Below are 26,308 nucleotides of genomic sequence, written 5' to 3'. Positions count from 1 at the left end.
TGTCCACATGCAGTCCCCTTCTCGCCCCCACCCCTCTCTCCTCTCCTCCCTGTTCCCCAGCCTCTCAGTTCCTTTGTTTGGGGCCTGAACCTGCTTCTTGGAACATTTATAAATCTTGAGTCTGATCTTTAGGGGACAGGCCAGAGGCCATGTGTCACCATATGTAATTTAGAGCTATAGGGCTAAAAGCTTTTGCAGAGGTTTGAAGGACCTAGTTCTGACCTGACCAAAAGAACGAATTGAAACAGACCTTCTAGAGTCTCCTTCAAGCACTGGGGAGGATGCTGATGAGAGCAGACACCGCGTAATTTATGGGCTCCCCTGATTATGGTGGCGGGGTCCACTTAGAAATGAGTCGTGTACTGCCACCCTGTGGCAGATTCGGGTGGCTGCGGTTTTTGGAAACTTGTGAAGAGTTCAGCTAGTGTCGGATTGGACATGATTTGCCTTGTATCTAGATTTAGGTAATTAGTGATAGATAAGGGGTGTCTCTGAGTCATTCTTATTTTGCTAAGTTGATCCTGTTAAGAAATAAGTCTTAGCTGAAAGAAAGCTGCTTTCCTTCCCCTTTACCTCCTTTCTTTGTGGTTTTTTTAGGGGGTTTTTGTTGTTCAGTTTTGGTTTGTTTTTTGGAATGGAATTATGATGAGATTTCAGGAGAGAAGCCTGTGATCCTCTGGTTGTTGGGGGATGTTAAGAGGAGAGTCAGGGAGGGTAAGTGTACCGACTTTTTGGCCGTATTCAGAAATCCTGTTTTCTACTATAGTGATTTTTGTGTCATTCTGACTAAATACTAACTCCTTATAAGCACTATGTCTTTTTACTTGGATTACTTTCCCAGCAATCCAGCCTTCTTGGGGAGCTAAGTTTTTGTTTTGTTTTGTTTTGTTTAAGATGGAGTCTCACTCTTTCGCCCAGGCTGGAGTACAATGGCACAATCTTGGCTCACTGCAACCTCCACCTCCCAGGTTCAAGTGATTCTCCTGTCTCAGCCTCCCAGGTACCTGGGATTACAGGCATGCACCACCACACCTGGCTATTTTTTGTATTTTTAGTAGAGATGAGGTTTCTTCGTGTTGGCCATGCTGGTCTCGAACCCCTGACCTCAGGTTATCCGCCCGCCTTGGTCTCCCAAAGTGCTGGGATTACAGGTATGAGCCACTACGCCCAACCTTGAGGAGCTAAGTTCTAATGCTAATGTTATAAGAATTGTGTCTAATGTCATAAGAATTGTGTCTGAGCCAATTCTTATGACATACACAGGGCTGCCCCTACCACACAGCCCCAAAGAGCACAGGGCAATTGCCTGCCATTCGGATCAATATGTTTCTCCTTTTAGGTCATAGAGACACTTCTCAAATATCTTTCTCTCACTTGTAAAGTCACTGATACAGAGTAGGATGGATTTGGGTCGGGGAAAGCAAAGGAATGATGAAAGGAGGCTACCATTTTGTCCCTAGTGTTGGTTGGGAGCAACTGTAATGCATGCACACAGGCCCTCAGCATGTTGCTCTGACTCATTCCGTTTCTCATGATCATAGATGACGATGCCATTTATGCAATAGGGACTTTGCTTAGTGCTGTAAAAACAGTATGTTTAAGGAGGATACTGTCACCACATTACTGATGAGGAGGCTAAGATTCAGGGGGGTTAAGTAATTTACATAATGTCCTAGACCCAGTAAGGACCTGAGCCAGAGTCAGTACCAGCTCTGACAGCACCTTCCAGCCCCTCTGCACTTGTGATACCATGCTCTATACCATATAAAAGCATCCGCCTTGTTCTATTTAACTATTCAAGATTTCTATTAAGCTGGCTTCTCTAAGTATATAAGAAAAGAAAGCTGCTGTCCTCTGGTCTGTAGACATTTTTAAGAGGAAAATGGAGGAGTGAGTAGCCTTTGCCCTTTGGCCTACTTCGGTTTCTGGCAATCAGAATGGAGGCACATGTTTTGTTGGAGAAGGTTCCCTTTGTTTGGTGCCATTAGCACGTGCCAAGTGATAATTGGCAAGACATCTTTTTCCGCAGACATTTGGGAGGCCCTGGGCATACCAGTAGATAGAACAGAAGAGAGTGGAGGCCTTGGGAAAACAGAAGTATGTGTTCAGAGTGCAGGAGAGACGGAGTCCTGCTCCACCTGCTTTGGGCTCATGAGGGCTGCAGGTTCCGAGGACCTTGCTTTTGGAGCTTTGGCAAATGGAGGGCTCATAGGAGTGCAGTCAGGATGGCAGGCAGACTTGGTCACAGGAGGAATGGAGGGAACTGAGGCCACTGAACCTGGAAAAGAACAGATTTAGTTAGAGGAAGACATCAAGTAGTTGAAGTGCTGCCACAGGGAATAGTAGTCAGCCTTACTTCTCTCGTGGCTTTAGAGGGACAAGAGCCCATGACTGTGAGTCCCAGAATGACAGAATTGGGTTCAGCAGGAGGAAGAATGTTTGTGTGTCTCCCCAGATGGAGTGATTTGTCTGAGACACACTTACCTACCCGATCTAGCTTCCGCTGTGCCTTTCATGTCTTTGTAAACCTCCACAAAATCTAACAAAGTTCAAATAAGCATTCAAATATTTTTAATTAATTGATTATACCTTTAGTATGATAGGTTTTGAGGCCAGGAATCATATACATCTAGTACATGTTTAGGCTTCCACCACACTAAGCAAATTGTTTTCAAACAAAAACGTGAAGAAAGGCAGCATCAGTACATCACCAGTAATTTTAAAAGCACACATCTGTCATCGGCGACCGCGCTGGTCAGTACAGAGCAGGCGTGCATGTGAATCTCTGGGATGACTGACCATATCTGGGCGGACTCTACTTGTAGGGTTTCAAATCGGATCCAGAGCCTGCTAGCTGTGAGCACTGCTGTGATTGGAACCCTTTGTCCAACTTGCTTGTCATGTGCTTTCTTCTTTTCCCTTGATTCTGCAGTGTATGTATGGGGTTGAGTTAAGGCAGAAGCAAATGCTATAGCACTTTTGTGTGCAGTGTGGGAGAGGTAGAGGATTAGAAAGGAAGGAAGGGCTGCGACATTCTGGGATGTGTCTTACATATTTAGGGAGACCTCCCACCCCTAAGAAGCAACAAATGAACAATTTTTAATTAGTCAAAGGCAAATTATGTGTATCATTTTATGTATTTATTTTTAATAGAGACAGGGTCTCACTGTGTTGCTCAGGCTGGTCTCAAACTCCTGGGCTCAAGCAATCTTCCCACCTCAACCTCCCAAAGTGCTGGGATTACGTGAGCCACCATACCTGGCCTATGAGTCACTTTTAATCTGGAAAGCAGCAATATTGTCTCCGCCAGCTCCTTTGGAAGACTGGCATGTAATACTTTCTCAGAGACCATGATGCGCTTTGGGAGGCTGTACAGGCTTTTTCAGGGATCGGTGGAATGGCTGTGTTCTCTCCGCTGTCCACCTGTCTTTGGCCACAAGAGTGGGCAGGTACAGCTCAGGGTTGTCTTGGAGGCCTGGGGGTTCCAGGGCCAGTGTAGGAGGAGTGGGATTTTCGGTAGAGTGGATGGTACAATTCCTTCAGAATCCCCAGTGCTGCAAGCTACTGACCTAGCAAATTGAAAGCCCCACACAGATCATTTGCAGGTTTAATATGCTCCTCTGTACTGTTTGCCCAAATGACACCGTGAAAGACAGTGATCTGTGTTGTAGTGGGGTGAGTGCACATGTGGAACTGAAGAGAACATATTTGGATCCACACATCCAGCAAGGGGCTGCATTCTCGTACACATACACCCCCATTTCACTTAGAGCTTTTAAAATCTTACCTGCCACTCAAGTAATTGCAGTTCACAGCTAGCTACAATGTGCATACTTTAAGTCTCTTCGGAAGAATCACCTAATAAGCCAAATCCTAAGAGACACACACACACACACGCACATTCTGTCTTTATGGAAAATGGCTGCTAATCCATGATCATTTTTTTTCTAGAAACAGGTTTTATGATAATATAGTAAAAATATTAAATTAGAAAATGCCTCACTAAGGGTTATAAAACCTTACTACACTAGAGATAGGTAATTATCCCCTCTACAGCCTAAATGACAGTTTAAAAGAAATAAAAATGTTAGTGCTCATTACTTGCTTTTGTAGGTTGCAATAAAGGGTAAGTTAAATTTTAATTCAAGGAAGAGCCCCTGCTATCGACCTTCTACCTCGGGTCCAAGTCTGGTTAATTACTCTGTAGTCTGCTCCCCTGCGTGATACCAGCATGAACACGTTGTCTGCAGCGGGCACTCCCACTGACCGTGAGTGCGTGTATGCTCAGGGGTGGGGGGACTACAGATCAGTGATTCGCATCTTGATTCTTAATGTGATGGGCAGCAGGAATTATGTATTTTTTTTTAAAAGTTCATTATGCATAGCCTTAAGGGGACCTCAGGTATGAAACTGTACACTTACCCTGGAGAATCCAGTGGAACAAGGTTAACCTGGAGGATTGATAGTTTAGCTTCTCCGCGTGGCTGAATCCCAGTTAGGAAGATGCAGCCGGGGGAAGATGTTCATGCAGTACAAGGCGGTCTGGCTCTTGGTCCCATGGCGCCTTTTTGTAGCCTTTTCTTTACTTGCAGTTTTTCCTGGGATGGGGTAAGGACTACGGACATGTTTTGTTTCTTTTCAGATGTCTTTGCCTCTCCCTAAGCACCTAGACACCTGCCTGGGTTTGAGGGAAGAAGAGCTCTGTGCACCCTGCGGCTCAGTCTTCACACTGGGGTGTGCAGAGACTTTCCAAGGGGAAGGTAGACACAGATAGTCAAGGAGTCAGTCTCCAGACGTACATTCTTTCCTAAAGCTGTCTGCCCCAGAGCATACCTGTGCTGGAGGGCCAGATTCTCCTTTTACCCTCGTCCTTCTCCGGCCTTGAAAAGCCTCCCTCAAGCCCATCCTTAAAGTAACATGGACCTCGGGCTGCCACGGGAAAACCTCCAGGGCCCCAAACACAAGGACAGCTGGAAATATGGGTATAGAAATTGAGAAAGGAAATGCTTAAGGACTAGATGACAAGCCCTGTGCAGGCCGGGTGGTTTCCAGTTCTTCACTTCCAGCAGAATCACAGGAGAACAAGAGTTGAATTGAGTTGTCAGTTGGTTGATCGTTAGGACTAATGTTCGGTGACGAGTCACTGTGCGATTTTTTGTGTGTACCATATAATTCACAAAGAGCGAAAAGAATCGAGTGGCATTGCTATCCCAGAACTCTGTCATTCCTGTCTGCTTGTTTACATGACAGCGTTTCTCAGTGCTTGTGTCTACAAAAAAAAAAAAAAAAAAAATAGGAGTAGAATTGATGCTGAACCCGCCTTCATTCTGGCAATAAATAATATTCCTCCATGATCCATGAACAAATGGAGGGAAAAGCCTTATCCATATCATTAAGGGATGCATTTCCAGTAACCTTTTTACACATGTATGAATGCTAAATTTTCACTAAAATTAGAATATATTGTATCATGTTATTATATATTGATTGTATCCTAATAATCCAGAGGAACATTTTTTAACTACTTAGAGCCTTATAATGTCAAACAATTAAAATATTTTCATTTCAATTTTTTGCATTTTAAAAATTTCAAAAGTGTTTTTATTTACAGACTAATGTGGCCAAGAAGTATAAGGTTGATAAAAGACATTCAAGCATGAAACCATTAGGACAAAACTCTGTAGGGGAAAAGTCAGATGGAAATAAAATTTAAAAAGAAAAAGGTGCTATAAAATGTCCAAGTTAAAGAGTTTATGTGTGGCTCACGCCTATAATCCCAGCACTTTGGGAGGCCAAGGCGGGTGGATCATGAGGTCAAGAGATCGAGACCATCCTGGCCAATATGGCAAAACTCCATCTCTACTAAAAATACAAAAATTAGCTGGGCGTGGTGGCGGGCACCTGTAGTCCCAGCTACTTAGGAGGCTGAGGCAGGAGAATCGATTGAACCTGGGAGGCGGAGCTTGCAGTGAGCTGAAATCGCGCCTCTGCACTCCAGCCTGGCGACAGAGCGAGACTCCATCTCAAAAAAAAAAATAAAAGAAGAGTTTCTGTGTTACTTGGCTGGACGCAGTGGCACATACCTGTAATCTTAGCATTTTGGGAGGCCGAGGCAGGTGGATCACCTGAGGTCTGGAGTTCGAGACCAGCCTGTCCAACATGGTGAAACCCTGTCTCTACTAAAAATGCAAAAATTAGCTGGGCATGGTGGCGGGTGCCTGTAATTCCAGCTACTTGGGAGGCTGAGAAAGGAGAATGGCTTGAACCTGGGAGGTGAAGGTTGCAGTGAGCCAAGATCGAGCTACTGCACTCCAACCTGTGTGCCAGGAGTGAGACTCCATCTCAAAAAAAAAAAAAAAATTTATGTGTTACTTGAAAGAACCATGAGTATCAAATCATTATGGCACATAGGTTCCATTGCAGGCATTACAAAAGTTAATATTCACAACATCCCGGTCATATGTTTTGTAACTATTTAAACTTACGGTGAAAAACGTTATAAAAATGTGCAACCCTTCCTTCTCCAACCTAGCAAAGAGGCAGGAAGGGCTGTGCTTCCCTGCACCGCCCAGCTGCTCAGGGCAGGAGCCAAAGCCGGGACCGGGAAAGAGGAAGGACTGAGGCCAAGCTGGACCGCTGGAATCTGCAGCAGGGGTGGGGTGGGGCGGGGGGGGAATCTTCATCCCCATGGTGCTTCTGGGCCCCAGGGAGGGTCTGCTTTGTCTGTCTCAGAGAAGGGAGTGGAAGAGTCAGCCAGGAGGTTGTCGCTGTGTGCTTCATGAGCAACGGTGAGATCTGACCTAGTGGAAGCCTGGAGAGCTGTGAAGTTTGAGATGCTTTGAAGGTAAAAACAGTCACCAGTTGGTGGTAGTGGGTGAGGAAGATGTAAAAGTTGAAATTGCTTGGGGACTTTTAGATTGAAATAATCCCCTATTCATATTCTCTGTCTCTGAAAATGTTTTAAGAACCCCGACCACTCAGCTTCCCAAGTTGCTTGCCATGAACAGCTGCATATGTTTGTCAGCTTTGCCCACCTGAGTGTGAAATGATGTTCTATGAAAACATGGGTTTCAGCATTTCACTCTCTGCTCCTGACACATGAACCCTGCTGCGGACAGTAACTGCTGCCTTTGGCCCAGGCGTTGCACTGATACTGCGTGCAGAGTGGAAGCATTTGCTCAGTGGTAATGATGGGGTCTGGTGCAGGCAAGCACGGCGAGGCTAGAAAGGGTATGATTGTGAAGGGCTAAATAGCCTCGCGCCTCTGCATTTCCTACTCATCAGATGTTGTCATCTTAAAGTCACACTGTCCTTTTGTTACGGCAACTCTCCCTTTCACGCCATTTAATTTTTTGTGTGGAAACAGCTAGAGAGACTTGTCTTTACTGGCGAATAGGCAGGCCATGGTGTGATGAAGTGGAGCCTGCGCCGGGCACTGCAGGATCCGTGTGGCAGAACTGGTGATTTGGAAGCCATTTGTTTGCATTTGGTCTGGGGCTGCCTTCCACCTTGGCAGGCCTCGTCTGGGCTTATTGAGGCTAGTCACATGGATGTGTGTAACAGAAGAGCAGAAGAGACAGGTGGAGCCCAAGGGGGAAGCTGTGTCCTTTGTGGTCTAGGGGTCTGCTGGGTAGTTCAGGGTGAAGGCACCAGCACATTCTTGGGATAAAATTCCTGTAATAAAATTGGAGGCCTGTTGTTCTCTGGCCTGCACTTTCACTGCCTGTCCATCCCGTGGTCCCCAACATAAGGCTAGCTTACATTTGTGGCTTCTGTACTCTATTCCTTTTGTTGGATTTCCTAATTGTAGTACCTCTGTCCTTATCCATAACTATAGTAGGGTGACTACAAAACAGACGAATAGGTTTTTGTGTTAAAGCCTTGCTGTTTGAAAGGTGGGGCTTTTTGGTTTTGTTTTTAAAGTCAGATGTGCCGATGCTGACCCTCAGATAATGAGAGCACTTTTAAAAGCTTGTTTTCCTAACAAGATGGCAGGCTATAATTTGAGTTCGATCTTGAGAATATCCGAGCAGGTGTAGACTTCTTCTGGGGCTCCTGGCCCATGACCTCAGCCCTGTGTGCGCCCGCCCTGTCTCCATGAGGGCTACTGGCTGGGCCTTTTGCAGAGCGTGGACGTGGATGGCTGCCTCTGCGGCCACATGCTACATGCCCGCCTCCCTGATGGCAGGGACATCCTCACGCAGATCTTACCTGCTTGGAACCTCATGGATCCCTCATGTCTCTGCAGGGAGGATCTGCTCTGTATCCACAGGGGAAAGTGTTCTGGAGCTTCTGTCTCGATGACAGGAAAGACCCCTGCCCCACCCAAACTCCTTTTAGGTTTTCCAGGCCTTGACAGATGGCTTTGGCCAGATGTTTGTGTGTATGTTGCATTTAAAAGAGTTTGAAAGTGGTCATTTAATTTTCTTTTTAGGGGCCCAAGACCCTGGCATGTTACTGTTTTAATGTCAAAACCCAACTTCAGAAATAAATTAGCCAATCATATTATTTATTAGACTGAGAATAGAGACAGGGCAGCTGGGGAGTGCGGAAGAAGCTTGGTTCTCCGCCTGAACTACTGCACAGATGATAGTAATTGGAATCTTGTTGCTGGCTCATTTTCATTGTTTTTCAAGTACTGCCAAGTCCAAGAAAATATATGAAAACTAAATTATATCCCCCTATATCCCATGTCTGATTGAATCCCCCTCATCGGGTGGCGGTCTCCTACATCCTATTAAAATATTCAATCTTGTTTTCTTACTTGAAGAGGCTGTCTGCAAAGGGCAAACTTACAGAACACTCATTCCCTGGAGACGGGTGTCCAGCCGCACTGGACCATTTACACATTTTACTGTTTGATTGGGTTTCTTCCTTCTGTTGTATTTGTGAATAAGAGCTGTGGGATGCATTTTTAATTACATGGCTGTGTTTTCAACAGAAGAAACTGAGTGGGGTATTTTCCAACTTCTGCGTTCCTTTTTAACCTTGACTAGTGAACCAGTGTGTTAACCAGTTTGCCATGTTTGTCTTTTAGGACAGAACTGTACCGCTCTCTTTTTGGCCAGCTCCACCCTCCCGACGAAGGCCATGGGGATTGACATCGCCCACCTCCGACACCCAGCGGGCGCCTTGGCTGGTGCGGCTGCTGGTCCAGATGGAGGAAGCCAGTGACTTTATGGGACTGAGTTAGTAGGGAAGCCCCTGGGAAGGTGCTGTGTTCCGAACCTGTGCCTAATACATGCAAGGGCGCTGTCCCGCCCGACCCCACCTTTAAACACCACAAATAAAGAGCACTGTTACTGCCACCACCACTTGTGATTTCTTAAGAGGCTGAGTCAGTCTGCTTTGGCGCTCCAGCGGATGACACGTTTCTTGGGCTTTCTTTTTTTTCTAGTCCAGTGGCCTCCTGATACATTGTCAGACTTGACGTTTCCTTGACCCACTCACCCTGGCGGACATGCAGATTGTTTGTGTAGTGTGGCTGTTGTGGGGAAAATGAATGTGGAGGTGCAGGTGTCCCTTCAACACAGTCATGTCCGTTGATCTGTAGATACACTGAGAAATGGGATTGCTTGATCATGGGGTAGTTGAATTTTTAGTTTTTTTTAGTAACTCTATACAGTTTTCTGTAATGGCTGTACCAGTCCACATTCCCCCCAGCAGCGTGCCAGGGCTCCCTTTTTCGCACCTTGGTGCCAGGGCTCCCTTTTCCACGCCTTGGTGCCAGGGCTCCCTTTTCTGTGCCTTTACCAACACTTGTTATCTTTCATCTTTTTTATAAAAAAAGTTTGTATTGCCATGTAATAGTTGTATACATTTTAGGGGTTCATCTTTTTGATAGTAGCCATTATAACAGGTCTGAGCTGATGTCTCGTTGTGGTTTTTCTTTTTTTTTTTTTTTTGAGACTGAGTCTGGTTCCGTCTCCCAGGCCGCGGTGCAGTGGCGCGATCTCGGCTCACTACAACCTCCACCTCCCGGGTTCAAGCGATTCTCCTGCCTCAGCCTCCTGAGTAGCTGGGATTACAGGTGCCCACCACCACGCCCAGCTAATTTTTGTATTTTTAATAGAGATGGGGTTTCACCATATTGGCCAGGCTGGTCTCGAACTGCTGACCTTGTAATCTGCCCGCCTCGGCCTCCCAAAGTGCTGGGATTATAGGCGTGAGCCAACATGCCTGGCCTGTTTGTGGTTTTTCTATGCATTTCCCTAATGATTAGTGAGGCTGATAATTTTTTAATAAGCCTGTTGGCCATTTGTATGTCTTCTTTTGAGAAATGTCTGTTCAGATTCTTTGCCCATTTTTGAAATGGGTTATTTGTTTTCTTGCTATTGAGTTTATTATATGGATGAATGGATAAGAGGTATAGGTACTCAGTGTACCTATACCCCTTATTGGCCTTAAAAAGAAGGAAATTCTGACCCTCGCTACGATGTGGTTGAACTGGACGGCATTATGGCGAGTGAAATGACCCAAGCACAGAAGGACAGAGACTCCCTAATCTCAGTTATACGTGGAATCTACAAAAGGCTGACGTGTGGAACTAAGGAGTAGAATGGTGGTTACTGGAGGCTGAGGGAGTGGGGGAGCAGGGAATGCGACACATTGGTCAAAGACTACAAGACTACAAAGTTTCACATCAGAGGAAGTATTTGTTTATTTATTTATTTATTTATTTGGAGATGGAGTCTCACTCTGTCACCCAGGCTGGAGCGCAGTGGCACAATCTTGGCTCACTGCAACCTCTGCCTCCCAGATTCAAGCAATTCTCCTGCCTCAGCTTCCGGAGTAGCTGGGATTACAGGCGCCCGCCAACAGGCCCAGTTAATTTTTGTATTTTTTTTTTTTTTTTTTTTAAGTAGAGATGGGGTTTCACCATATTGCCCAGGCTGGCTTCGAACTTCTGACCTCAAGTGATCCGCCCACCTTGGCCTCCCAAACTGCTGGGATTACAGGCTTGACCCACCCGTTCCCAGCCAGAGGAGGAAGTTTTGAGATCTATTATACAGCAGGGTAACTATAGTCAATAATGTATTTTTCAGAGTAACTGGGTCAATTTCAAATGTTTCACCATAAAAAATGATAAGCAAGTGAGGTGATGGATACATGGACAGGCTTGATTTAATTGTTCTACATTGTATACACTATCAAGACATCACATTGTACCGCATAGGTGGATACAATTATGTTTGTCAATTTAAACTATTAATTTTAAAAACACTTAAGGCCAGGTGCTTTGGCTCATGCCTGTAATCCCAGCACTTTGGGAGGCCGAGGTGGGTGGATCACTTAAGGTCGTGACCAGCCTGGCCAACATGGTGAAACCCCATCTCCACTAAAAATACAATAATCAGCCGGGTGTGGTGGCACGTGCCTGTAATCCCAGCTACTTGGGAGGCTAAGGCAGGAGAATCGCTTGAACCTGGGAGGTGGAGGTTGCAGTGAGCGAAGATCACGCCACTGCACTCCAGCCTGGGTGACAGAGTGAGACTCCTGAAAAACAAAAACAAACAAACAAACAAACACTTGAAAGGAATGATTCTGGGATAGGATGCTGCTTTCTTTTAATTTTTTTTTTTTAAAGGTTTCGGCTACTCTGGGCACACTCTGCCTATGGGGTACTCCTGCTCTGAAAATAAATTTAAAAGGTTTTTTTTTTTTTTTTTGGTGAGACAGTGTCTTGCTCTGTCTCCCAGGCTTGAGTGCAGTGGTGTGATCGTGGCCCATTGCAGCCTCTACCTCCCAGGCTCAAGCAATCCCCCCCACCTCAGCCTCTCAGGTAGCTAGGACTACAGGTGTGTGCCACCACACCCGGCCAGGATGCTGCTGAATGGATAATGTTTAGTGGTTTATCACAGTTCTGAGGAGCAGAGACTCCCCCAAAAACCTATGAGACTTTGTAATTTGGAGGCATTTGCCTATTGACACAAATATACGGTTGTTTGACTTTTTTGTCTCCTCTTTTCACCTATAAAGATTCTTCCAGAGTCCTTTTCCACACTCACCATTCCTAAATCACTATTGAGATTAGCTCTGGTGTAAATCTGGCAGGAGGAGATGATTCACTTGTTTTTCATCCAAAGGTCAAAAGCTGGAAATTAAATCCCCATAAGGGGAATTTATTGGCTTGCTGTGGTCAATATGCAGTGAAGATTATCTTGCATAAGTAATGTGTGCATATGGGTGGCCAGCGTGCCGGCCTGAGCATCTCATAGGTCCTTTGCCCAGCTTGTTATTTAGAGCTATGGGATTAGAGAAGGCATGTTGGATCCAGGCAACTGAGTTGAGTTGTAGTTACTATAACTGCTTGGTTTTTTTTGTTTGTTCGTTTTTTGAGATAGAGTTTTGCTCTGTAACCCAAGCTGGAGTGCAGTGGTGCAATCCTGCCTCACTGCATCCTCCATCTCCCAGATTCAAGCGATTCTCTCATGCCTCAGTCTCCCAAGTAGCTGGGATTATAGGCTCGTGCCACCAAGCCTGGCTGATTTTTGTATTTTTAGTGGAGATGGGGTTTTACCATGTTGGCCAGGCTGGTCTCGAACTCCTGACCTCATGTGATACCCCGGCCTCAGCCTCCCAAAGTGCTGGGATTACAGGCGTGAGCCACTGCGCCTGGCCCTAACTACTTGCTTCCAAAGTTGGGTTTTGATATTACTTTGAAATGTCAAAACCAAGGGACAGATTTTTGTCCCCCGGAATCCTCTATATCATTGCCTTGGTGTCAGGGACAGCCGCACAGTGCCTTCGGCCCGGACTGCAGAAGAAGCGAGGCTTGACGGCACAGTTGAGTTTTAACATAAATGAAGCTGCTGAGCTCAGGATGGGGCGGATAGGAGCGAGGAGGGGTTTTCCATCTCATATTAATTGGACCTTGGTTTGCAGTGATTTTTCTTGTCTCTATAATCACCTCTTTGGCTCGACTGTCAGGGAAACGTGTACTTTTCAATGTGTCTCCAGTTACCAAAAAAATCAACTGATATAGGAGAGTTCCCCTACATTCACTGCCTTCAAAATGGTCCCCTTTTAAAATACAGAACATCCAACATTGTCCTTCTAGCCATGAGGGTTCCAGATGATGCTTGGTAGGACAGCAAGGAAATGACCTCTTAGCACTGAGGTTTCTATGAGCCTGATGCCAACCCGAGTTTCCTAAACAGAACCTTTGTCATCGTTACTCTGATGAAGAAAAAGATTTAAACAGGTACTTCAAAATATTTGGAGTCCAGCAAGTTTAATTAAAATGAGTTAAAAATGGGAGCTGAGGAAGAAGGAACTGCCAGAATTTTCACTGAAAGGAGGTTTGCATTTTAAAATTCAGAAGACCACCCTCCTTCCAGCCAAGAATAAATTGGAAACTATTTTAATTGACACGGATACTGCAATTCAACTGTTACTAGAAAGACAGATTAGTTGATTGATTTGCATTTTAATAAAACTAATACTTTACATTTTGGTAGCTAATGCTGATTTTCAAATGAGTTGAGAACAGTTATCAAGAGTTTCAATCCAGAGCCCTTTTTCAGTGTTGACTGAAGCATTCCTCTCTTTTGTGTGGAGTTTGCGTTTATTTTATTTTTGCCCAGCTGACTGCTTCACACGAGACACTCATAAACCATAGACTTTAAAGGTCTCACCAGTACAGTGAGGCGGTGAGCTGGTCACACTGAAATGTGGCTGCAGGCACAGCTCTACGCTGCCCAGGTGTGTACCAGAGATGGGAGCTGGGAAAGAGGGCAGAGGGCCTCCCTTAATGGTAGAGGAAATGCTAAGGCTGGCTTTTTGTCTTATTATTTTATTTTTGAGACAGGGTCTTGCTCTGTCACCCAGGCTGGAGTGCAGTGGTGCAATCTCGCCTCACTGCAGCTTTGACCTCCTGGGTTCAGGTAATCCTCCCACCTCAGCCTCCTGAGTAACTGGGGCCACAGGCACGCACCACCATGCGGGCTAGTTTTTGTATTTTTTGTATGGATAGGGTTTTGCCATGTTGCCCAGGCTGGTCTCAAACTCCTGAACTCAAGTGATCCGCCAGCCTCAGCCTCCCAAAGTGCCAGGATTACAGGCGTGAGCCCCCGCGCCCGGCCCCACTTGTCATCTTTAGTACTTTGGGGCCCTCTTCTGTGTCTAGAGACAATCATACAGAATAGCCCCAGTGATTCTTGGCCGGGGAGCAGTTTGCAGGTTTTTACTTCTGGACTGTTTGATATATTTTACTTTTCCTTAAAAACAAAATCCTCATGCAGCCATGTCTGCCGCCCGCCCTGCACACATGTATGCCAGCTGAGAAGCATGGTACATGGTATTCTGCATTTTAATATTAATAGCTCAGTCAGATGATTTCCATGTTTTCGCAGATGTCACACTTCCATTACTAACTAGTCATTCCATTTGGGGCCTGTATCAGTATTTCGCCAAATCCCCTGTTTGGGGACATTTACATTGTTTCTAGGTTTTTGCTCTTAATATACAGGATAATAGTACAGGAGAATATTTGTGCATCAACTTGTTTATGGTGGTTTTTAAGACTTGTTTTTGTTGGTGTATATCTTTAGGAGTAAAAGGAATCAAGTGAAAGAGTCTGCATGTTTTTAGGGCTCTTGGAACATCGTGGCGGTGTCAGGGCCTTTGTCCACCCCCACTTGCCTATTCCAGGCTGTCTGTAACACACGGCGTGGAGGAGCCAGGAGGACATTGGTCCTGGAATTTGATCCTGGGGTTTATTTCTTGCTCCCCAGGGACCCCTTCAAATCAGCATGCTCCTCTGGGAGGATTAAAGGGCTGTTTCCTGTAATGTGCTTTGAAATGATGCTCCAATGAAAGATGGTGGGTAAATAGAAAGTGACACCATCATCTCCGTCCCAGGCCCCTGTTTTTTTTTTTTTTTTTCCTGGCTGCTGGATCATATATAATTTGCTCTCCACATGCCCCTCTTGTTTTCATGCTCTTGCTACTTTTGTTGCCTTCACCCTGGGGTCTCCCAGGCAGGTTTTCCTTGTCCTCTAGACTTTGGTTTTGGTGTGCAGCCATTTCTCTCCCGGGACGCTGGCCAGGGCTCCCTATTGAGCATCGTTTGGAACCCCTGGGCATGTGAGAAGACACGGCAAAGCCAGCCCCCTGCTTGCTCCAGCAGCTGACCCTGCATCGCCAACTTAGGGATGTAGTTTCCTTTTTAGAGGTTGATGTACTGCTCTCCACATGCATTGCTAAAACCCCTCCAACGTGACTGCCTCTCTTAGCCTTACCATTTAATCCAAAGAGAGCAGAGTTTGAGGCTCAGAATGAATCCAAATGTGATGTTGGTCATAAGGGTTGGTACCATTCCCCAGGAATGAAGCAGTCACTCTGTACATGGAATGTGTTAATGCCAAGATCCGCATCTCCCTGGATTCAGACACACAAATGAGGTAGGCACTTGCCTCAGCACAACTGTGCAGGTGGGTAGAGGTGAAGGGTGTCAGGGAAGGGCCCGAGGCTGGGTGTAAAAGTGTGGGTGTTATATGCCTGGGCCACTGCCTGCCCCTCCAGTGACACCAGAATAGTGCCACTTTCTATCCTTGCTGTTCTATTGCCTATGTTTAATAAATGCAGACACAACAGTGAGCCTGGCCTAAAACAAATGAACTTTGTTTTCTGCATCTCAGTTTGTGTTTTTACTTTTTTGTTGTTGTTGTTTTGAGTCAGAGTCTCACTCTGTTGCCCAGGCTGGAGTGGTGTGATCTTGGCTCACTGCAACCTCCACTTCCCAGGTTCAAGTGATTCTCGTGCCTCAGCCTCCCAAGTACATGGGATTACAGGCATGCACCACCACGCCCGACTAATTTTGTATTTTTAGTAGAGATGGGGTTTCACCATGTGTTGGCTAGGCTGGTCTTGGACTCCTGACCTCAGGTGATCCGCCTGCCTCAGCCTCCTGTGTTTTTAATTTTTAAGCATGTGGCTGGGTGCAGTGGCTCATGCCTGTAATCTCAACACTTTGGGGAGGCCAAGGTGGGAGGATCACTTGAGCCCAGGAGTTCAACCTCGAGATCAGCCTGGGCAACAAAGTGAGACCCCCACTCTCTACAAAAAATAGAAAAAAAAAGCCAGGTTTGGTGGTGTGCACCTGTAGTCCCAGCTACTCAGGAGGCTGAGGTGGAGGATCCCTTGAGCCCAGGAGGTCAGGGCTGCAGTGAGCCATGATTGTGCCACTGCACTCCAGCCTGGGCAAGAGAGTGAGACCCTGTCTCAAAAAATAATAATAAATGTATGTATGTACATGTGTATTGGGGCATTGTGCTAGAAATTAAATAAAGCTTGACTTCATGAAGAGAACCATTCTAAGTTAACCTCATTTTCCTTCTTTTCTTACTTTCTCTTTCTTCATAACATTTACAAAATAATTGCCAGCAATTTGGTAAGTTCATTAACTGATTCTCTCTTAAGTTGTGGATTCCATTTGTCCAACAGTCCTATCAATGAAGTCCTCATTACCCTCTCCTCGTGGTGCGGGGGAAGGAGGTTGTAAATGCAGCCTGAGTGCGCCTTATCTAACTTTCGTTTTTCTCGTGGATCTATAGATTTCCTTTACGGTGCTTTTCTTGCCCATCGTGTGGGGTCTGCCAATAGGATCATTGCCTCAGCTGCATTTATATTCCTGAGAAGTTTACTCTGTTTATTTCCCCTGGTTCTGGGTTCTCGGAGTTCATTTGTTGAGGTCAAGGACCATGTTCTCAGGACAGAAAATTTTAAAGAATGTGGAAAGAAAGAAAGAAAGAGAGGGAGAGAGGGAGAGAGAGAGAAAAAAAAAGAAAAAGGAAAGAAAAAGAAAGAAAAAGAAAGAAAGAAAAGGAAGGAAGGAAGGAAGGAAAGAAAGAAAGAAAGAAGAGCAACAGCTGCACATCACTGATCGGGTAGAAAAAGAATATAAGGATCTCAACATACATCCTGACGGTAACCCCGCCCCTCCCACCCCATCAGCCTCTTTGCCACTGGATTGGAAATGAGCTCGATGTGTGCTGGGCAGGCAGGTTCCTGGCACCGGCAGCTGGTCATTTCTCTTTTCTGCGATCTGCCCCTCCTGTGCTACCAGGTCTAAGAGGGACTTAGGAACACATTGCTAGTGCTGGCATTGGCTGGTGTGATGTTTTGGGTAGAGGACACGTGTGATTGAAGGCTGGAGTCGTGGAGAGAATCCTGGACTAGAAATCAAATCTGCTGGAGTCTGACCTTGAGGAAGTCGCTTCCCTCAAGGTCCTTATTAGTGATCTGAGGGTCAGTTCATGGCTGCTAAGGACTTTCCCATTCTGAAGCCGCTGTTTCTAAGTAAAAGCAGCGTCGCAGACTTGAGTTAGTGCGGTGTGAAAATGCTGCTCAACTCCATTCCTTCAGGTATTTCTTGACCTCCTACTGTGTGATAGGCACTGGTGGAGGCTTAGCAAGGAGCTCTTTTGGCCCGTGACCCAGTCTCTAGGTGGTTTCTGTTGCCCTCCTCTTTTCTTCGGTAGGGTTCTGTAGGCTTGGGTCTCATCAAAAACCGCTGCCCGCTCTGCAGTTGTTCTGAATCTTGGCTGCAACTCCTGGAAGCTCAGGCTCTGGACCCATTTTCAGGCTTAGCAGCACTTTCCCCAGGTTCTGGCTCTCCAAGGTGAAAGCGCAGCCTCAGGGGAGGGCGGTGGCCCTGGTGCTCAAGGCTCCTTATATCCTGGGCCTTCCAAGTCTGGCTCTGAGAGACCGCCTGCAGGAACGCAGGTGCATTAGTATGCAGGTGTGCTGATACTGAGCACAAAGCAATTAGCCTGCTGCTCTGCAATTTCTGCCTTTCCCCAGCAAGTGTGGCTCAAGTGTTGGTTCCTTTGTCTGCATGGCCAGCACCGTCCTCTCTCCTGCAGGGAGGCCTGGGGGCTCCAGGGGATGCCTCTTCTAACTCTAGGAGTGGTCCGGAGCTTCTAGACCAGAGTTGTCCGATGGAACTTTCTAGGATGATGGGAATGTAATCTGGTTGTTCTGTGCTATCCCGCACGGTAGCCACCAGCCACATGTGCACTTGCAGTGTGGCTAGCAGCTAATGTATTAGACAGTTCAGATTTGTATGACTATTTTCCAACCTTTTGCAAGGCACAAAATTAAAGATGAGGCGAATGGTCAGCAGATGAGGTGGCAGGAGCTCCAGCTGACCCAGGGCTGAGGGGCTCAGTGTCTTCACACACCTGTGCCCACCCCAGCAGGCTGGGTGGAAGTCCCGGTTCTAGACCTGTGCTGGGGCTGGTGGTGTGACCTGTCTCCACTGAGTTCTTGGCTCTGAGACGTGGGGTGGGTGGAGGGCGTGGGGAAGTGGGCGGTTTTCTGCTTGGTGCCCAGGGTGGTCTGGGGAGCCCGGGAGGCTGACTCAGTCTCATCTCCTCCTGAGGGACTGGGCTCGGAGCTGAATCCCTGATGCCATAAAATTATTTTCCAGTTTGACTCTCGTGTCCTTTAAAGTTGTAGCACACTGCACTTGGTTTTAAGATCTAAATGTAAGGCGAATACGGAGCACTTCAAATGTGAGAACTCCGAGTTCACATTGTTTGAGGAGATACGGAGAAAGGAGCAGGTGCTTTGAATTCACTTATCAGCATTTTCGCAGCCTCCTGTCCGTCCGCACCCCCCACCGAGGTGTTGTGATGTTCCACGAGGATCTTGGAATTGGAGGCTTCCCCAGGCTGCGGGGCCACCGTTTCATCTGCTCACCTTGCTGGTAAGGCCAGGGCTTTGTTCCTGGGAGTGCTTGGGCCCCAGGTGTGTGTGTCTGGGAGGCTCCTGCCGGGCGGGGCAGGGAGAGTGGCCTGGCCTGGGAAGTAAGTCCCTGTGATGGGGCTCCTCAAGCCTCTGGCGCCCTGGGGAAAGTCTGCATTTTAAGGTCACATCTCCATCCTCCAGGAGAAGGATGAGAGGGGCCGGCTTTAAGTCCTAGTTCTCAGGTATATAATTAAACAGAGATTTTCCTTCCTGAAGGAACAAAAAGAGGCCAAGGACAGCCTAATTGCAACCTCAAGATTGCTTCTCCAAGAGTGGCCTGAGCAAGTGGGCCAAGGTACATTTGCAACTCTGGCTGGTGCGGTGGCCCGAGCCAGTGGGGCCCAGGTTCGGCTGCTGACAGCAGTCCACAGGAGGGGAGGGTCTGTTGGGCAGGGGAGCCTCTGCCTTGCTTCCTTTTAGGGTGAGCCCTTGGTTCTTCTGTCCTAAACGGGGGGGCCACGTGGGAGCCGGCAGCACACACTGGCCACCACTGACAGCTCCTGCTGTCCTGGCACTTCCGCCTGCTCCCAAAGCAGCAGCCCATAGTGACAGGTCGCAAGTGCCATCGGAAGGGTGCACCGCTTTATTTACGCGGCTGTCAGCCAGGCTGGCTCTTCCAAAGTCGTGCATTACCAGACAAGTGAAGGTAAAATAGTGATGCTTTATTAATTGCGGGTATGGCTGCTAATTAGAACCCAGGCATGGGTGTTCATACCTGTTTACATACACTTGCTCCAGAGCGGAAGGACTTTCTCATCTCTCCTTGCCTCTCCCCCACCCCCAGAAGAGAATTTCAACTTTAAGACAAACAACTTCATTTACAAGTGTGTCTCTAATTAGCTGCAGAATTAGGGAAGCTGAGCTTTCCCCCATAGATCCGCTCAAGCCTCCAGGGAGACTGGTGGAATAGAGAGAATCGCATTTCCAATTATTTTGTTGAATTGCTAATTTAGTTATTGTGCCTGGTGTAATTGTGATGGGTATTGGGTGTGCAATTCAATTTGTTTTAAATATTTGTGGGAAGGCTGATCAGTAATGGAGCTGACCTATTTTGTGGCCCAAATGGAGAAAAAAAAGACTAAAACACAACAGCCACAAAGATAGAGTTTGTTTCCATTTTTATTTTGATCTCTCTCATCCCTCTTAAGACCATTGATGCAACAAAAGGATTAAATTAAAAGATGACAGCACTTTGATCTTCTCCCTTTGAAAGCTTAACTGTCCTTGGTAGTTTAATATGCAGATATTTCAGGGTAGAGTTTAGATGCATTGCTGGAGCTGAGTAGCTTCTGCCTCCCAAAATTGCATTTCTGCGTGTGCCTAAAAGTGATTTGGGGTACTCAGCTTTCTAATAGTGTGTAAAGTAGTGGAGGTGTATCTGTAACAAATAAAGCAAAGCCGTGAGAGCCACAAGTTCGCCACTCCTACTGGGCAGAAGTCCATTGCAGAGTCCCGGAACCTTCCCTCCAGGCAGCACCATGTGCACAGGTTGGTGGCCAGGAACCCTACCCCTGGCGTTTGCATAAAGCTCGCTCCTTGGGAGCCCTGCTCTTGGTTGGTTTAAGCCTGTGCAGGTGAGAGGAGGGCTAGGTGATAAGTTCCCTCATGGCTGGCGGTGACTCTGGAACTCCTTGAGGGCCAAGCTCCAGTGTCTCTCTTCAGCCAGAGTCTGGACCGGGAGGTATGGCCAGGGAAAATCTGTGATGTAGTCTTGTTTACATGCCTATTGGGTGCTGAGTCAGAAACACAGTCTGGGCCTGGGCCTGGGCCAGGGCTGTGGCTTGAAATCAGAGCTCTGCTGGGACCTGAGGTCACAGAAATAGATTACAGGACCCGAGCCTTGCGCACGTACAACTGAGGTTGCTCACAGGTGACTGGAATCCCTCACCCTCCACAGCGTCCCGCCGGGCCCACCAGGTGTCCTCAGACACAGGCTAACTAGGGCTTGGTTGGGCAGGATCAGAGGGTGGCAGACCAGAGCAGATTTTCAGAAAAGGTTATAATAAAATGGGTCATAGACATGGCTGTTGTAATGAATTTGCCCCTAAAGGATTCATTTTGTAACTCGATTAGCTTAGCAAGGTGCCAGGGTCAGTTTCCGCGCTTTGCTGCTGAAGAGAAGTTTAAACTTCATTACTCTTATGTGAGTGCTCACCGGGACCAACTGGAGGACCTCCGCCCCAGGTGGATCCCTTTAACACACCGTTCTGGAGGAGCTGGGCGAGGGCAGCTGACGGCCGCAGCTGCTGGTCCTGAGGAGGGGCTGGGTCCCGTGCGAGGACAGACGAGAGAGCGATCATTGAACCAGCCAGGCTGGAGCTGAAAAGTAATTGGCAAGAAGCTAGAGCAGCCGGGGATTGGAGGGAGAGGAGGCGTTTGTGGAAACACCTGCAGGGCAGGAGGGCAGGTTGTGGGGTGTCAGTGGTAAGGTCTGTGTAGCCCCTACCCCATGATGGTGGTGGTGGTGGTGGTGATTATTTGAGACAGTCTCACTCTGTCACCCAGGCTGGAGTGCAGTGGCATGATCTCCGCTCACTGCAACCTCCACTTCCCTAGTTCAAGCAATTCTCCTGCCTCAGCCTCCCGAGTAGCCAGGATTACAGGTGCCTGCCACCATGCCCAGCTAATTTTTGTATTTTTAGTGGAGACGGAGTTTTGCCATGTTGCCCAGGCTGGTCTCCAACTCCTGACCTCAGGTGATCCGCCTGCTTTGGCCTCCCAAAGTGCTGAGATTGGAGGCGTGAGCCACGGCACCCAGCCTCCATTTTTTTCTACAGTGTTTTTACTGAGGTAGAATTTACATGCCATAAAACTCACCCGTTGTAAATGTACAATTCCGTAGTTTTTACTACGTCTGTGGAGTTGTGCTGCCACCAACACGGCCCATGTTTAGGACATTCTCATCACCCCACAAGTTCTTCTGGTTTTGCCGGAACTCCCTACTCCCAATCCCAGGTAATTTGCCTTCTTTTCCAAACATTTCATTTAAAAAGATTCATACAATCTAGAGTGTTTGTGTCTGGCTTCTTTCGCTTGGCATGAGGTGTTTATATCTTTATTCTAGCATATATCAGTAGTTCATTCCTTTTGATTGCTGACTAGTCTTCCATTGTGTGGATATACCATATTTTGTTTATCCTCTTGCCTACTCATGAACATTTGGATTGTTTCCAGATTTGGGCGATGATGTATGAAGCTGATAAGAGCAATCACAAGCCTTTGTGAAAGATGTTTTCATTTCCCTTGGGCAGATACCTAGGCATGGAACTGCTGAGTATGAAAGCTTATGTTTAGCTTTTTCAGAAGGTGCTAAACTGTTTTCCAAAGTGCCTGTATCACTTCATATTTACACCAGCAAAGTATGCGGGCTCCAGTTTCTCCACATCCATGTCAACACTTGTAATTGTCTGTCTTCCAATTATAGCCTTTCTGGCAAACAGTGGACTCCTATTGTGGCTTTAATTTGTTTCCCTAGTGACAAATGATGTTGAACATCTTCTTGTATTCATTATTCATGTATCTATCTTCTTTGGTGAAACATCTGTTCGGTTTAATTTAAATTGAGTTGCCTTGTTGCCTTGTAAGGATTCTTTATATATCCTGGATTCAAGTCCTTTATCAGATATACGGTCTGCAAATATTTTCTCCTAGTCTGTGGCTTGTCTTCATTTTCTTTTTCCTTTTTCTTTTCTTTCTTTCTTTCTTTTTTTTTTTCAGATGGAGTCTCGTGCTGTTGCCAGGCTGGAGTGCAATGGCACTATCTCAGCTCACTGCAGTCTCCACCTCCTGGGTTCAAGTGATTCTCCTGCCTCAGCGTCCCGAGTAGTTGGGATTACAGGCGCATACCACCATGCCCAACTAATTTTTTTTTTTCGGTAGAGATGGGGTTTCACCATGATGGCCAGGATGGTCTCAATCTCTTGACCTCGTGATCCACCTGCCTTGGTCTCCCAAAGTGCTGGGATTACAGGCGTGAGTCACTGCACCTGGCCATCTTCATTTTCTTAATGGTCTCTTCTGGAACACAAAAGGTTTTAATTTTGATGAAACCCAATTTTTCAATTTCTTTTTTCTTTTATGGATTATGTCATATCTAAGAAATATTTGCCCAATCCAAGATCACAAACATTTCCTCCCACTTGTCTTCTTGTGGATGTTTTATCATTGTAGCATATATATTTAAGTCTGCAATATATTTTGAGTAAATTTTTGTCCATGGTGTAAGAGTCTAAAAATATAACTGTGTGTGTGTGGATATCCGAATGTCTTGGCACCGTTTGTTGAAAGGGCTAGCCTTTCCGCCGTTGAATTGTCTTGGCTCCTTTGTGGAAGATCAGTTGGCCCTAAATGCCAGAATTTGTTTTGAGACTCTCAATTATGTTTCATTCTGTTTGCTTGTGTTTATATCTGTGAACATTTTGAAATCAGGTAGTTTAAATCGTCCCAGTTTTTATCAAAATTGTTTTGAGTATTCTGAGTCCTTTGCATTTCTGTATAAATTTTAGGATACAGGGCTAGGCGCGGTGGCTCACACCTGTAATCCCAGCACTTTGGGAGGCTGAAGCAGGCAGATCATGAAGTCAGGAGATCAAGATCAGCATGGCTAACATGGTGAAACCCCATCTCTACTAAAAAAATTTAAAAAATTAGCCAGGCCTGGTGACAGGCGCCTGTAGTCCCAGCTACTCGGGAGGCTGAGGCAGAAGAATTGCTTGAACCCAGGAGGTGGAGGTTGCAGTGAGCCAAGATCATGCCACTGCACTCCAGCCTGGGCAACAGAGTGAGACTCCGTCTCAAAAAAAAAATTTTAGGATACGTTTGTTAATTTATTTTGCTTGTTCTTCTTCTCCTTCTTTTTGTTTTTGTTTTGTTTTTATTTTTTAGACAGGATCTTTCTCTTTCACCCTGGCTGGAGTGCAGTGGTGTAATCACGGTTCACTGCAACCTCAATCTCCCAAGCTCAAGCCATCCTCCCCACTCAGCCTCCTGAGTAGCTGGGACTGCAGGCACATGCTGCCACACCCAGCTAATTTTTTAAATTTTTTGTAGAGACAGGATCTCCTTATGTTGGCCAGGCTGATACTGAACTTCTGGGCTCAAGTGATACTCCTGCCTCAGACTCTCAAAGTGCTAGGATTACAAGCATGAGCCACTGTTTCTGGCCTAAATTTGTTAATCTCTGGAAAAATGTCTGCTGGAATTTTGATAGGGATTACATTGACTCTAGAGATCAATTTGGGGAGAACTACCATCCCAACAACATTGAGTCTTCTCATCCATGAACATGGACTAGCTCTTCATTTGTTTTTATTTAATTGCTCTCAGCAGTGTTTTATAATTTCAGGGTACGTGTCTATTTATTTTGTAAAATTATTCCTATGTATTTTGTTGGATTGGATGCTATTGTCAATGAAATTATTTTAATTTCATTTTTAGATTTCTTCTTACTAGTGTATAGAAATACTATTACTCAGTTTTTAAATTAATCTTGTAGTCAGTGACTTTACTGAATGCATTTATTAGTTCTAGTTTTTAAAAATGGATTCCTCATATAGGATCATGCCATTTGTGAATAATGAGTTTTAATCTTTTCTTTCCAATCTATAAACCTTTAATTTTCGTGTAGCCTATTGCATTGGCCAGCACCTCCAGTGCAATGCTGAGAAGTAGCAAGAGCAGACATTTTTGCCTTATTCCATCTTAGAGAGAAAAGCATTCAGTCTTTCACCATCACACATGAAGTTACTCGAGGTTTTTCACAGACGCCCTTTCTCAGGTTGTGGAAATTTATTTTCATTTTCATTTTTTTGAGACAGTCTCACTCTGTATCCCAGGCTGGAGTGCAGTGGCGCGATCTCCACTCACCACAACCTCTGCCTCCCAAGTTCAAGCAATTCTCCTGCCTCAGCCTCTCAAGCAGCTGGCATTACAGGCGCATGCCACCACACCCGGCTAATTTTTATTTATTTATTTTTTTTGGAGACAGTCTTGCTCTGTTGTCCAGGCTGGAGTATGGTGGCATGATCTTGGCTGACTGCAACCTCTGCCTCCAAGGTTCAAGTGATTCTCCTGCCTCAGTCTCCCAAGTGGCTGAGACTATGGGCATGTGGCTCCACGCCCAGCTAATTTTTGTATTTTTTGGTAGAGACAGGGTTTCGACATATTGGCCCCACTGGTCTCGAACTCCTAGCCTCATGTGTTCTGCCTGCCTGGGCCTCCCAAAATGCTGGAATTATAGGCATGAGCCATCGTGCCTGGCCCACACCTGGCTACTTTTTACAATTTTTTTGTAGAGACAGGGTCTCACTATGTTGCCCAGGCTGGTCTCGAACTCCTAGGCTCAAGCAATCCTCCCTCCTCAGCTTTCCATAGTGCTGGGATTAAAGGTGTGAAACTCCTTAAAAACAAAAAGTGTTGCATGGAATACTACGCAGCCATAGAAAGGAATGAGATCATGTCGTTTGCAGGGACATGGATGAAGCTGGAAGCCATCCTCAGCAAATTAACCCAGCAACAGGAAACCAAACACTGCATGTTCTCACTCATAAGTGGGAGTTGAACAATGAGAACACATGGACTCAGGAGAATGACACACAGCAGGGCCTGTTGAAAGGTGGAGTGGGGCGAGAGGAGGGAAGTTAGAGGGCAGGTCAATAGGTGAAGCAAACCACCATGGCACAGGTATACCTATGTAACAAACCTGCACATTCTGCACATGTATCCTGTTTTATTTTTTTAGAAGAAATAAAATTTTAAAAAATACATATATGGCCGGGCGCGGTGGCTAACGCCTGTAATCCCAGCACTTTGGGAGGCCGAGATGGGCGGATCACGAGGTCAGGAGATCAAGACTATCCTGGCTAACATGGTGAAACCCCGTCTCTACTAAAAAATACAAAAAACTAGCCGGGCAAGGTGGCCGGCGCCTGTAGTCCCAGCCACTCGGGAGGCTGAGGCAGGAGAATGGTGTGAACCCGGGAGGCGGAGCTTGCAGTGAGCTGAGATCCGGCCACTGCACTCCAGCCTGGGCGACAGAGCGAGACTCCATCTCAAAAAAAAAAAAAAAAACCATATATGTATATATTGCTAGGCTGGGCATGGTGGCTCACGCCTGTAATCCCAGCACTTTGGGAGGCCAAGATGGGTGGATCACTTGAGGTCAGGATTTCAAGACCAGCCTGACCAACATGGTGAAACCCTGTATCTACTGAAAAATACAAAAATTAGCTGGATGTGGTGGTGCGCACCCAGATGGTGGGAGGCTGGTGGGAGGCTGAAGTGGGAGGATTGCTTGAACCTAGGGGCGGAGGTTGCAGTGAGCTGTGATCTTGCCACTGCACTCTAGCCTGGGGGACAGAGTGAGAACCCCATCTCAAAAAAAAAAAAATGTGTGGATGTGTGTTGTTGGATTCCGTTTGCTCATTCTTTTTTTTAAGAGATGGAGTCTTGTCATGTTGACCAGGCTGGGGTGCAGTGGTTATTTAAAGACATGCTTATGGCATACTACAGCCTCAAAATCCTGGGCTGAAACAGTCCTCCTGCCTCAGCTGCCCAA

General features: G+C 46.4%; 1 protein-coding gene across 1 annotated transcript in view; it reads left to right on the top strand.

The window, feature by feature from the left end:
• AATF (apoptosis antagonizing transcription factor) overlaps positions 1–9,308 on the top strand; it is a 108,603-nt gene extending 99,295 nt beyond the window's left edge. The window contains exon 12 of the mRNA XM_011953631.1: positions 9,038–9,308. Coding sequence (XP_011809021.1) covers positions 9,038–9,101 — 64 coding nt within the window. The 3' untranslated portion in view covers positions 9,102–9,308. The remainder of the gene's footprint in view (positions 1–9,037) is intronic.
• The last annotated feature ends 17,000 nt before the right edge of the window (positions 9,309–26,308 follow it).

Source organism: Colobus angolensis, unplaced genomic scaffold, assembly GCF_000951035.1.
Source record: "Colobus angolensis palliatus isolate OR3802 unplaced genomic scaffold, Cang.pa_1.0 Scaffold37, whole genome shotgun sequence".
NCBI lineage: Eukaryota > Metazoa > Chordata > Mammalia > Primates > Cercopithecidae > Colobus > Colobus angolensis.
The sequence above is the reverse complement of the archived record's forward strand: the minus strand, read 5'-3'. Positions and strand labels throughout refer to the sequence as shown.